General features: G+C 51.8%; 2 protein-coding genes across 2 annotated transcripts; one reads left to right on the forward strand and one right to left on the reverse strand.

Moving 5' to 3' along the window:
• Nucleotides 1-730: 730 nt before the first annotated feature.
• Capns1 (calpain small subunit 1) lies at nt 731-10,871 on the forward strand. The gene is made up of 11 exons (XM_075986087.1): nt 731-876; nt 1,801-2,027; nt 2,966-2,999; nt 3,285-3,374; nt 3,490-3,547; nt 3,647-3,711; nt 6,660-6,728; nt 6,838-6,916; nt 7,026-7,142; nt 10,130-10,188; nt 10,320-10,871. Exons 2-11 carry the CDS (start codon nt 1,816-1,818, stop codon nt 10,344-10,346), a joined length of 810 nt encoding a protein of 269 aa, XP_075842202.1. The 5' UTR covers nt 731-876; nt 1,801-1,815; the 3' UTR covers nt 10,347-10,871.
• Nucleotides 10,872-11,848: 977 nt separating this feature from the next.
• Cox7a1 (cytochrome c oxidase subunit 7A1) lies at nt 11,849-13,468 on the reverse strand. The gene is made up of 4 exons (XM_075986102.1): nt 13,326-13,468; nt 12,525-12,611; nt 12,336-12,420; nt 11,849-11,967 (listed from the first exon to the last, which is right to left on the reverse strand). The coding sequence occupies exons 1-4, from the start codon at nt 13,338-13,340 to the stop codon at nt 11,912-11,914; spliced, it is 243 nt and encodes an 80-aa protein (XP_075842217.1). The 5' UTR covers nt 13,341-13,468; the 3' UTR covers nt 11,849-11,911.
• Nucleotides 13,469-13,482: the final 14 nt, after the last annotated feature.

The raw sequence follows: 13,482 nt of genomic DNA on the forward strand, positions 1-13,482 counted from the left end.
GATTAAAAGCGTGTGCCACCACCGCCCAGCTAACTTCCTCCTCTTTGGAGCAGGGTCTCATGTAGGCCAAACTTGTTATGTAATGAGACTGTCCTCCTGCCCCCACCTCCCAAGTGCTGGTGTTCAGGTATGTGTCATCATCCCTGGATGTGCTCCCATTTTACAGATGAGGAAATCATGGCTCACAGACATCAGGTCACTGCTTTAGGGATGAGCAGACTCCAACTGAGGTTTACACAGTCCCCCGGGAGTGGTCCAGGCTCAGACAGCTAGACTGCCTAGAAGCCATAAAGGAACCTAAATCGGAGAACACAAACTTATAGTTGTTTATGGTAGTGAATATCTGTAATCCTGGCATTTGGGAAGCAGAGGCAGGAGGATTGCTTCGAGTTCGAGGTCAACTAGGGCGTTAGGGTGAGTTCAAGTTCAGCTTGGGATGTATAACAAACCTGTCTCAAAGCAGAATGAATGAATGACAGTAAAAACTGCAGTCCCTTTTGGAGCAATGGTGGGTGACCTGTGGGCGACCTGGATCAAAATTCTAGTTCCCTGGACGTTCCAGTCCCTCGGTGTTAGAATGGTTTGTTAGTACTCAGAGCTGTTAAATTTGGAGGGCGTTGAATTTCTAGCAGCGTGTGTAAGGGGGCGGATTAGCTTGGCAGAGGCACACACCCGGAACCCACTACGTGGGGCGGGGCCCTCCTGCGCAGGCGCAGGTGCAGCTGCACTGGAGGCTCTAGGGCCCCGCGGACGGCTGCAGGGTGGTGCGCGGGCCCCAGCCCGGAGGAGCCGCCTGAGTCACCGGCCCCGCCCTCCCGAGCCGGACACAGCGGGAGGCCCCAGAGCAGGAGGGAGCGACCCGGGACCGCCGGAACCGTAAGTGAGAGCGGGCGCGCCGACCCAGCACCCCTGCACCCCGTAGACCCGGGTTCGGCAGTCTTCAGACCTGGCGAAACCCTAAAGTCGCGGCCCTTGGGGTCTGAACAACCGGGCCTGTCACACTCTGGTCACCCCCTCCGGAGCACTCCTGGCCATCCCGGGTCTCACGATCAAAAATATAAGTCCAAAGATCTGAGGGGCACCCCATAATTTATTTGGGGCGTCTAGAACCACGATCCGAGAGTCTGATCCCCATTGCAGTGGGAGGAACTCCGTTATCCAGGATCCTCGGGGCACACAGCCATAATTTTAGGCCGGAGCCCACAGATCCAGTAGTGCCATTGTAATCCCTCTGTCGGGAGTACCTAACTGTCCCAATCCTCTTTAGGGACTTCCTGAACTCAGTCCTGAGGGCCCAGGCTGCACCCCCTACCCGCCCGTCATCCCCACCCTAAGCTCGATCTGAGTCACGTCCGGTACCCCCTACACAAATTGGGGTCCCTATGTGGAGCATCCCCACCAGACCCGTAGTCCTGCTTTCCGCTGCCCCGAGACAGGCTGGCCCTGTAGCTGAGGCTGGTCTCGAACTGATCCTCCAGCCTCAGTTTCCAAATTCTGTATTCACGATTGTGCGCCACCACGCCCTAGGGGATTGTACCCCTATTCCTCATGATGTCCGGCATGCCGTCGAGCCTCGGCCCGGGAACCTTCTAGACCCTAGGGGTCTGACCTAACCGGTCCCAACGCACCCATCCTAGGACCACCCGCTGCCACCAGTCCAGACCCCTAGTCTGAGGCTCCGCCCCTTTCCTGAGGCCTCCCCAGTCTAGCTGCCGGAAATAATGCTTTCTTTTCTTGCTTTTTCCTTTCGGGAAGCTCCCCAGCGAGGCGACTACCTGACTCACCCCCTTTTCTCTACAGGACTCGGTTGCAGTCATGTTCCTGGTTAATTCGTTCTTGAAGGGCGGCGGTGGCGGCGGGGGAGGCGGGGGTCTGGGCGGCGGCCTGGGGAATGTGCTTGGAGGCCTCATCAGCGGAGCTGCGGGCGGCGGCGGCGGTGGCGGCGGCATGGGCATGGGCATGGGAGGAGGTGGTGGAGGCGGTGGAACTGCCATGCGCATCCTGGGCGGAGTCATTAGCGCCATCAGGTAAGACCACCTGGAGGGGCGGGGTGGCCCAAGAACTGAGGGACTCACGTGGAGTCTAGGACTGGGGTGGCCTAGATCAGAAAGCCGGCCCTAGGGGAACCCTAATGAGGATGGTGTCGCTTCTTAGGGATGGGCTTGACGTGGGTGTAAATCTGCTCCTGCGGGTCAACGAGTTTCATGCAGTTTCTGAGGGAACTGTCAGTGGGTTTGGGGAAGACTCCGTAGGACTGGATCCATCACTGGGGGGCGGAGCCAGTGAATCTGAGGGCACAGCGCGGCACAAGACTTGACATGGGTGTGGCCTGCTGTTGTTGGGAGGGTGGGCCCAGGAAAGACCAGCGCCTACTAAGAAGAAACGGTCCAGCGAGGATCAGGAACTGGCTGGTTTAGTGGGTAAAAAAATCCTTGATGGGGTTAGAGCTTGTGGTTTGCACCTGATTATCCTTGGTCACCCAGCAGCGATCCCTCGGAGGAGTGGGGACTGATGGAACTGGGGTGGGATGTTAGGAAGTTAGATAAGTGGGAAGAGGCGCAATGGAGTAAGGTTCTAGACAGAGACCTGAAGAAGATGGGGCCGAGGGCAGCTGGCGCAGACCCCCTATGAAGTGAGTTCTTCAAGGGGGCGGGTCCTGCTGAGTGGTGGGATTTCAGTGATACTGATTGGGGCCAAGGTGATTCTAACATCTACGATTGGTGGGTGTTCCTCCGCTAGGTAAGGATTCTTCCGTGGGGGTGGGCCCGTGGGAGGGGTTGGCCTGATGGAGGAAAAGAAGGGGAAGCCCTCTTCTGAAAATTGGGACAGGTGATGACCGGAACATACAGAGGGGGAGGGACCACTTGAGGAAGAGGGGGGCTGAACTTTGAGGGGTTGAACTAACCGTTCTGCGCCCGTTGGAGGCTCCGCCCCCATGCGCTAACTCCCTCTTGTCTTTCCTCAGCGAGGCTGCTGCGCAGTACAACCCCGAGCCCCCGGTAAGCCACCTTAAGCACTAGAGACCTCCCCTCCCCAGGCTTGTCTGCATCGTCATCACCGCCATTCCTATAGAGAAGGCTCCCCTTCCTTTCTTAGGAAGTTCCCATGCCATTCAGAATATCCTTTCTGAAGCCCTGGGTCTCAGTCATGCTACATGCTACACTCAGTTCAGGTTCCCTGACCCTCAAACTCCCCAGCCCTCTCTGAGTTTTCCCTGGGATATTTGGGTGTGAGGAGAGAGACGTGCTTCTCCATATCTGTTCTGAGACCTCCTCTCTCTGCAGCCCCCACGTAGCCATTTCTCTAATATTGAGGCCAATGAGAGTGAGGAGGTCCGGCAGTTTCGGAAACTCTTTGTCCAGCTGGCTGGAGATGTAAGTATCCTGGGCCGCTGGCCCTCCTTGACCTGACAGCCCAGAAGTCCTCGTGGTCTTTTATGAGATGCAGCCCTTTCCATCTCCCTGAACTGTCTTTACCTTCTGCTCTCAGGATATGGAGGTCAGCGCCACGGAACTCATGAATATCCTCAACAAGGTGGTGACCCGACGTGAGTGACCAGGGTCAGGGCATGGGGAAGTGTTAGAGGTTAGATGGACTGGGATGACTGTGATCTCTGACCTCTCACCTTCACCCTGTCACCCCTCAGACCCGGATCTGAAAACTGATGGTTTTGGCATTGACACTTGTCGAAGCATGGTGGCTGTGATGGATGTATCCTTTTGGGACCAGTCTAGAGGGCATCCTGGCTGAAACAAGGGTTTCTTTTCCTTCCTTCCTTCCTTCCTTCCTTCCTTCCTTCCTTCCTTCCTTCCTTCCTTCCGTCCTTCCTTCTTTCCTTCCTTCCTTCCTTCCTTCCTTCCTTCCTTCCTCCCCCCCCCCTTTTTTTTTGTTTTGTAGACCAGGCTGGCCTCTAACTCACTCACAGAGATCCTCTTGCCTCTGCCTCTGGAGTGCTAGGATTAAAGGTGTGCCTCACCGCCGCCACTGCCACTACCACCGGTGCAGAGGGGATTTCCTGCGAGTGTGTTGAGGACAGCCAGGGTTATATTTTCATACTGAGGACACAGGCCTACCTCCATGGCAATAAATCGTATCAGCTGCCACAGCAGGACTTTACTTGATCAGTGGAGCCAAGCTTTACAGATACCTGGCTAGACAGGGGACACAGAACAGGAAAGGAAACAGGCTCAGTGGTTTTGCCTCTGGCCAAACTGCCCAGAATTCACCTAATATCTGGTCTTGGAAGCTAATCAGGTTTGAGGGGTTGGGACTTGGATAGCAGAAGCCTCGTTTGAAGAGTAGATGGCCGGATTGGATTTGGACTTGGGAGTCTCAGGCTTGAAAATTTAAGCTTTTATTTAGGTATTTGCTTTTTAAACCGTTTTTATATTTGTTTATTATTTGTTTATTTGAGAGAGGGTTTCTTTGTGCAACCCTGGCTGTTCTAAAGTCCCTGAGTGCGGGGATTAAAAGGCAGGCACCACTACCTCCTGGCTAACCTTCCCCCGCTGGCTAAACACCCCTCCCTTTTTTTTTTTTTTTTTTTTCGAGACAGGGTTTCTCTGTGGTTTTGGAGCCTGTCCTGGAACTAGCTCTTGTAGACCAGGCTGATCTCCAACTCACAGAGATCCGCCTGCCTCTGCCTCCCGAGTGCTGGGATTAAAGGCGTGTGCCACCACCGCCCGGCTCCCTCCCTTTTTTTTTTTTTTTGCAAGATTTTGCAAGACAGGGTTTCTCTGTGTAGCCCCGCCCATCTTGGAACTCACTTTATAGACCAGGCTGGCCTCAAACTCAGAGATATCCACCTGCCTCTGCCTCCCAAATGCTGGGATTAAAGTTGCAAGCCATTTCTGCCCAGTTCCAGCTAACAATCTGTAAAGATGTATTTATTTTTACATGTATGAGTGTTTTGCCTGAATGTAGTACGTGTGTTATGTGGAGAGGACAGAAGAGGATACCAGACCTCTCAGAACTGGAGTTGGACAGTTGTAAGCTACCATGGTGGTGCTGGGAACATGTTGGCCCTTCCTGATGGAGCAACCAGTGCTCTTAATCACTGAGCCATCTCTGCAGCCCCAAGAATCTAAACTCTAACAACTGTATTTAGACATATACCAAGGGCCACAACTATATGCATGGTACATATGCACACATATTTCTCTACATAAGAGCATACATAGCTCCATGTGTGTGATATGGCCAGGCACCAGCCAGGCACAAGTGCGTGCACACCTAGCCTACTTTACCCACTGCGCATTTTCTTACCCTCTCCTTAGGCTCTGGCTGGGCTGGAACTTTCCATGTAGACCAGATGGCTTTCAAAGCTCTAAGATCTACCTGCTCTGCCCCTGTGTGCTGGGGTTGAAGGGCTGCCCCGCCATTCCCAGCCCAACCTTGGTTTTGAAATAGGGTCTTCCTTTATACCCCATGCTACTGTGAAACTCTCGGTGCTTCTGCTCTGCTTCCTGAGTGCTGGAACTTCAGCATAAGACCCTGTGTTAAAAAAGCAAATTTTAATATTTATTTATTTACTTATTGATTTTATTATAGGGTTTCACTGTGTAAACCTGGCTGGCCTGGAATTTACTATATAGATCAGGCTGGCCTCGGACTTAGATGGATCTGCTTGCCTTTGCCTTCTGAGTGTTGGAATTAAAGGTGTACGGCACCATACCCAGCCCAAACTGTACCCAGCCCAAACTGTACCCAGCCAAAACCTTTTGTTAAACAAACAAACAAATAACAAACCATGCCATGTATAACATGACTATAGTGTTGAATGGGAGTTGTCTGTTAGCCTAGATTCCCAGGATTATTGTCATGTACCCAGTACATTAAATGCAGTATCTGGGTTTAATTATCACATTGTGTGTGTGTGTGTGTGTGTGTGTGTGTGAGAGAGAGAGAGAGAGAGAGAGAGAGAGAGAGAGAGACAGAGAGAGACAGAGAGAGACAGAGAGAGGGAGAGGAAGATTTAGGATTAATCCAGGCCTTATCTGTGGTAGATGGAGACTCTATTTATTCAAGCTATATCCCAGCTTGCTGATTTATTTATCTATATATGGTGTCTTGCTAGCTAAATAGCCCAGACTGACCTTGACCTGGGTGGTTGAGCACTACACTACTGAGGTATGCAGCAGCCTTACCGCACCCAGCTTATTTTATTTTATGGCACTGTGGTTTTGGATTCTTGAGATGGGTCTCCAGTAGTCTAGGCTGGCCTTGAAGTCAGTATGCCGCCAAAGTTGGTCTTGAACTCCTGATCTTCCTTTTGCCTCTCAAGTGCTAGAACTATAGACATGTGCTACCATGCCTGACTTGACTTATTTTAGTTTTATTTATGTGTATGCCTGTGTCTGTGGGTGTATGTGTGCATGCAAGTGTCCTCACAGGTCTGAGGGCATTGTGTTTCCTAAAGCTGGAATTACAGGTGGTTGTGAGCTGCAGGATTTAGGTTCTGGGAACCAAACCCAAGTCCTCTGCAAGAACTGTGAGTGCTCCTAACTGCCATCTCTCCAGCTGTCTAAGCTTATTTCATTTCTATTAATTTTTTAAAAGGTAGCCTTCAAAACAATAGTTTTCCTTATGGCAATACCACACACACTCATCCACACACCCCATTGTATTTTGTCATGCTGTTCTTAACAAGCTCCTGTTAGAGTGATACTACAGGCAAGCTGGGCTTTGAGGAATTCAAGTACCTCTGGAACAACATTAAAAAGTGGCAGGTGTGTGGTAGCCTCTGGAACTCCCAGCATCCAGATCCCCGGGCCACGGGGACACTGGTGACCCATACTCCACGATGCTAGGTTGGATTGTGTCTTCTCTCTCCTGCAGGCTATTTACAAACGCTTTGATGTTGACCGATCGGGGACCATCAGCCCCAGTGAACTCCCAGGGGCCTTTGAGGCCGCAGGTGGGCAGGCAGGGCTCTGTTGGGCTAGAGGTGGGGTGAGCGAGGCCGCACCACTGTCCTGGGGATGGAGAAGGACCCTGTGCCCTGCCCTGAGACTGAGCCCTTTCAGGATTCCATCTGAACGAGCATCTCTACAGTATGATCATCCGGCGCTACTCGGATGAGAGTGGCAGCATGGACTTCGACAACTTCATCAGCTGCCTGGTCAGGCTGGACGCCATGTTCCGTGAGTGACGCTTGCCCTGGATCTCTCTGAGGCTGGGGATTTGCTAACCTTCACTGGCCATGGTCTCCTCTAAGTCTGACTTTAACATGAATGATGCTGGGGTCACCAGGGATGGGATAGGCTAGTGACAGCCACCTGGGCTGTGAGGGGAAGCAAGCATCTGACTCAATCCAGGGAATCAGGGAGGGCTGCCTGGAGGAAGGCAAATGTGAACTAAGACACGAGGCATGAGGAAGAGGGAGCTAGAGGGAGCAAGGAAGTGTGTTGCAAGCTAAGGGGCAGTGTGATGGGACTCTCGTTGTTTTAAGGTTGTTTACTAATTAAGTTTGTGTTTACATGTAGAGGTCAGAGGACAACTCTCTCTCTCTCTCTCTCTCTCTCTCTCTCTCTCTCTCTCTCTCTCTCTCTCTCATTCACTCTTGAGACAGGGTCTAGCTATATAGCCCTGGTTGTCCTACAGCTTGCTATGTAGACCAGGCTGGCCTCAAGACTACAGAGAGCTACCTACCTCTGCATATACTACCATACCTAGATTGGCTTTCTTTCTTTCTGACCTGTTTTTTGTTTGTTTTTTAAATTTTACTTATATGAGTGTTTTGCCTGTATAGTATGTCTGTCTGTGCCTGATGTCAAATCCCCTGGAAGTGGAGTTACAGATGGTTTTGAGCTGCCATATGGGTGCTGGGAATTGATCCAGGTCCTCTGAAAGAGCAGCCAGTGCTCTTAACCTCTGAGCCATTGTTCCATCCCTGTCTTGTTTTTTTTTTTGTTTTGTTTTGTTTTTTTTCTTGAGACAGGTTTTTCATGTAACTCAAGTTGATTTCAGACTTAATTTGTAGCCAAGGGTGACCCTGAACTTCTGGTCTTCACACCTGCAGTGAGAGCATTTATATGGATTTGATGTAAGAGTCCTAAGACTCAGGAGTGGGGCTGCTGCCCCCTTGTTATGGTGGAGAATCCTAAGGTTCAGTTTCCTGGCTTGCGCTCAGCTACTCAGCCAGGACGTCGGAAGCCAGGATTCAACTTTGTGCTTGTTTGAGGACCAAACTGAGCAATGCGAAGAAATGGGGATGATGGGCATAGGCACTTTTTAGTGCTGTAAATGCCAAGCTCGGGGGTGCTCAGACTGTTGTGGGCATTGTAGAGCCAGGGCAGATTCTAGGCAAGGGAGGGGCTGGGTCAGTTTTGGATTACAAAGCTCCTTTGTAGTGTGGGGTTGTGTGTAGTGTGGAGTTGGGTGCAGTGTGGAATTGGTTGTAGTGTGGAGTTGGGTATAGTGTGGGGTTGGGTGTAGTGTGGGGTTGTGTGTAATGTAGAGTTGGGTGTAGTGTGTGGTTGGGTGTAGTGTGGGGTTGGGTGTAAGTGTGCGGTTGGTTGTAGTATAGGGTTGGGTGTAGTGGTGGAGTTGTGTATAGTGTGGAGTTGGGTGTAGTGTGTGGTTGGGTGTAGTGTGGAGTTGGGTGTTATGGTACACTGTGATCCCAATACTTGGGAAGCTGAGGCAAGAGGATGGTCAGGAGTTCAAGGTCATCCTTGACTACTTGGCAAATTTGAGGCCATCCTGGTTTTGTGAGACCTGTCTCACACCAAAGTTAATTAGTTACTAGTTAAAAGGGTCAGGACATAGCATAGTTATATGCATGGATACCATGCATAGATGCATCCGTCAATGCTAACGCCATGCTCCTGTCAACCTGACAATGATGGCCCACACCTGTCATCCCCGTGCTCGGGCGGTAGAGGCAGGACGATAAGAATTTCAGGAGAAATGTCCTCTGGTCCCCTGGCCTATGGTAGCAGGAGCACCAGTGGCATCCACTACACTATGTGGCCACCTGAAGGTAGTGACTCAGTCTTGGTTAGTGTGGGCAACTCTGGCTTGGTTGTCTGTGGACAGGAAGCATGGAGTTATTGCCAAGTTGCCTCCTTTTAGGAGCCTGTTTGGGTTGCACCTGGAGAGCATGTGGCAGAGGTACTGGGAGGACGGGCCTGGGTTCTAGTCCATTTCTTTCCTGTCTTCCTGGGTGAGTCCCAGCATGCCACTTCACCTGTCTGTTTATTGAGGGTCAGGGCCTGAACCTGAGCCTCAGGCATCATAGGCAAGTACTCTACCGTATTATGTTATAATACCCTAATTCTTTGCCTCGTTTAAAAATGCCACATGTCACATAATTAGATATTTTATTGATTTAATGTTATTATTATTAAGATACAGTCTCACGTAGCCTGGCTGACCTTGAATCCCCATATGTAGCTAAGAGTAATATGAACTCAAGACCTTCCTTTTGCACAGCCAACCGAGTGCTGGGATTACGGTGTGCACCACCACACGTGCCTTTGAAGCTCTCTGCACAGTCCTTGCTTGGCACAGGAAAAAAAGGATGAATGGGGGTTAACTAATCATCATAACAACAACATCATTATCCTGTAGCCAGTCAGGTGGCACACGCTTAGTCTCAGCACTCTAGAGGCAGAAGCAGGTGGATCTCCACAACTTTGAGGTCAATCAAGGGATACTCAGTGAGACCTTGTCTGAAAACAAAACAAAAACAATAGTTAACAAAAAGAGAATTGTTGGTGGAAGCCGCTCGCTCGTTCCCGGCCGCTTGACTCCCGAAATCATCACATAGAAATTTGTAGCAATTGCAATACTGCTTAAGCGTATTTCTGGCTAACTCTTACATCCTAAACTAACCCATCTCCATTAATCTGTCTATCACCACATGGCTGTGGCTTAACAGGGTAAAGTTCTGTCCCCGGTGTCTGGGGCTACATGGCGTCTCCCTGATTCCGCCTACTCTCTCTCTATATCTCTTTCAGCCTGGCTTTACTCTGTTAAGCCATTGGCCAAAAGCAGCTTCTTTATCAACCAATGGCAATAGAGCATATTCCCAGGATACATCACCTCCCACATCAGAGAATAATTGGCCATGTGTTAGTATAATATCATCCAAAGCACCCAAGTTCTCTCTTCCTTTTACCTCTAGGTGCTTTCAAATCTCTTGACAAAAATGGCACTGGGCAGATCCAAGTGAACATCCAGGAGGTAAGGCTGCCTCTCTTGTGGGTGGGTGCTCAGCTCCGATTCCAGCCCCTCCCATCCTCTTGCCCAGCAGGCCCTGGGTGAGGTGTCTGGTTCTCGGGGCGCTCTGCTCATCTGTGCCTTTCCCCTTCCAGTGGCTGCAGCTGACTATGTATTCCTGAACTGGGACCACCGACCTGCCCCTCACAGCTCACTCTGGAGCCACATTGAATCCTGATCCTGTCTGTAGCTATGTTTTTATGGTCATGTCCCGCTACCCACAGGGCTTTCTTCTCCCTGTCTGGTACCCAGCTTCCCAGTCAGCAGCCAGAGCCCAACATGCCCCAGCTTGCCATACCCTGAGTTACCCCTGGCTCGAAGACAAGCTAGTTTGCTCTCTCTGCTGAAGGGTCACCCCGCCCCAGCACACCCATCCCACACCCTCCGTTCCCTTCATCACCTTCATCCTGTCTGTGGGCCAAGCCTAGCACTCTGGTTGCTTCCATGTCCCAAGGGCCCTGTCTCAGTTCTGGGAGGATCACTCCTGTCCCCACACACCCTATTACACACTCATTCAGTCACCTCCCAGGCAGCCAAATAAACTCCAGGCCATGGCAGGCCCACATACCCTAGTGCCAATGCCTGCACTGTTTCCACAGCTGTCAGGCCCAGGAAGAAATAAACTCTCCACCTGCTGCTTCCCATGGGCTCTGCCTCCTGAGTGTTGAGAGGTGGCTCAGAGTACAGGGAGGAGGAACGATCTTATGGGGGCTTGAGTATTCGTTTAGTTACTATATAATGTGTGTGTTTAATGAGCATGCCCATACGTGCACCATGTATCTGCTAGCCCCTGGAACAGAGGTACAAAGGGTTTTGGGCCACCGGGGGTGCTGGGAACTGAACCCAGATCCTCTTCAATAGCAGCGAAGTATCGTCTCTCCAGCTCCGAGAGTGGTTGGGGTGCCTGTCTTTGGGGCTGGACCACGTATTTCCTACTTCACATCTTTTTTTTTTTTTCTTGTACTGTTCTAAGTTGAGACAGCCTGGCTTTGCTGAGGCTTCGCCTGGATCCCATGCAGGCTCAGGATGGGACTTAGAATCCCCAGTGATGCCCTTGCAGCTCCCAAAGCTTCCAAGCTGTTAACAGATCCTGGGGACCCTCTGTTTTTTGTCCCTTGGGGCCATGTTTGTAGCTCTCTGAACTTCTGTCTTTTAATTGATTGCCTGATTGGTGCAAAGGATGGCACCCAGGGCTTTGCACATGCTAGGCAAGTACTCTACCCCCCCACACACACACGCCGGGCAGATTCTATGCTCTTCCACTCAGCCACATCACCATCGGGCTTCAGTCTTGGTGCCAGTCTCTATCCTCCCTTGGCTCATAGATCATGCCATCTCTCTTCCTTTCTGAGCCAGGGTCTCCGAACTAGACCAGCACCTTCCCTACCCTTTGGGCCTCTACAAGGGGAGGGGATGCTATGCTGGATAATAATACCCCTGTTCCACTCAGCATCACCACTCCAGACCCTTGGTCCCCCAGTAGGCATCTAAAGCAGGTTGTCTTAAGTACCGCACTGGTCCAGCATGAGGGGCCAAGGGCTGGGGTGAGTTGCTTTCTACTGGGTAGACATCCCTGGATGATGGGAAGGTGGGTTGGAACACAGACACACAGGCCAGAGTCGAGTGGGGTTCTCAAGAGGCTAGCATGTTTATTGATGTTTGTACAAGTCCGCCAACATTCTTGGTGTCACTTCTTGTGGGGGAAGGAGGCCCAGCCCAGGCAGTATAAGCAGTAGGCAGTGCCTAGGGAAGGGATGGATATCAAATGAGATCCTAATGCCCATGCACCCTCTCACAGGACCTGTAAAAGCCCCTAGGTTCCTCCAGCCCCTCTTGGATCACAGCGCAGTTCAGCTCTGAACTTCCTCCCAAACTGGATTCCTCACGGGGAACGCCCGCCCCCACACCCCCACCCGGTTTGATATGAACCAGGCCAGGAGCTTATTTGGGGGTGGGTTGGGCAGACCCATCACTAGCTCTGATCCCTTAGGGCAATAGGTGACCCCTTGTTCCTGTCCTCAGACCTTGTCAGCTCAGGACTCCTCCCCTCCTGAAGCACTGACTGACTGGCTAGTCCACAACCCAGGCAACCGGGTGGGCCCTGCACTCACCCCCCAGCGTCAGGGTCATAGTCAGTCTGTATAGGATGTTGTCCATTGCTCCGCCCTTCAGGTGTACTGGGAGGTCGTTGTTGGCCTGTGTGAGGGGTGAGGGTGACAACAGGGTGCTGGGTCCTGCACAGACCTCCGTGTGCATGGCACCTCCGCCCCACCGTGGGCCCAGGGACATTGTCCTCCTACCTGGAAGAGTTTCTGCTTCTCTGCCACACGATTTTCTAAGTGGCTCCGGGCAGATGAGCTAAAAGGACGAATCAAAGCCTGGGAGACCTGGAGGGATAGGAGATGGGTGGGTTGGTGGCACCTGGAGAGCTTCCTTCACGTGGTCCTGCGAGAAGGGGTGTAGGAACTATGTCTGGTGAATGTCTGTCTTAGAGGCAAGAGACCAGTCACCAGTGAGAGTGGGGAAGGAATCAGTGGAGGCCTGTAATCCCAGCATTCAAGCAGGAAGATCAGGAGTTTGGGGCCAGCCTGGGCTACTCAGTAAGCATTTTAAAAATGAGGTTAAGGTGTTACACATGTTATCACACTTGGGAGGGGGAGGCGAAAGGATTAGGAGTTCAAAGACTTATTCAGCTGCATATAAAGTTAGAAGCCAGCGTGGGCTATATGATGCCCAGTGTCCAAAAAAAAGGGGGTGAGGTGGGGGTAAGGGTAGGGAATCCATGCCGAGAGAGTACGGTGTGGAGGTCAGCAGGCTGCCAAGAGGGTCCCTGAGAATTTCCAGGCTGCCCAAGACACCCACACCGGAGCTGGTATTAGGGCTCCGAGGGATGCTAAGAGAGCACTCGGGTAAAGGGAGGTTTAAACCCAGGATTCAGAACCAGGCTAGAGGTACAGTCTTGGAAACTCAGGATGTCAGGGAGGGAGTCCCAGACTCCGAGGGGTGCACGTGTTCCCAGACTCCAGATCCTGACATGTTTAAGGTAGGCATCTGGGTTGTGGGGTTCCCCACCACCCCGACACAGCCCGTGGGGACCTCACCCGCAAGGCCCTCATTTCGTGTCCTCTGCAGCTCGAGTCACCTCCTCTCTCAGCCCAAGGACGTGCAGCACTTTACCCCTGAGGGAATCCCAAGACACGCCTGCTGCGCCGGGCTTGACAGTTGGGGGCGGGGCCAAATCACATTTGTCCAATCAGC

The sequence above is a fragment of the Microtus pennsylvanicus genome, chromosome 1 (genome assembly GCF_037038515.1).
Source record: "Microtus pennsylvanicus isolate mMicPen1 chromosome 1, mMicPen1.hap1, whole genome shotgun sequence".
Lineage (NCBI taxonomy): Eukaryota > Metazoa > Chordata > Mammalia > Rodentia > Cricetidae > Microtus > Microtus pennsylvanicus.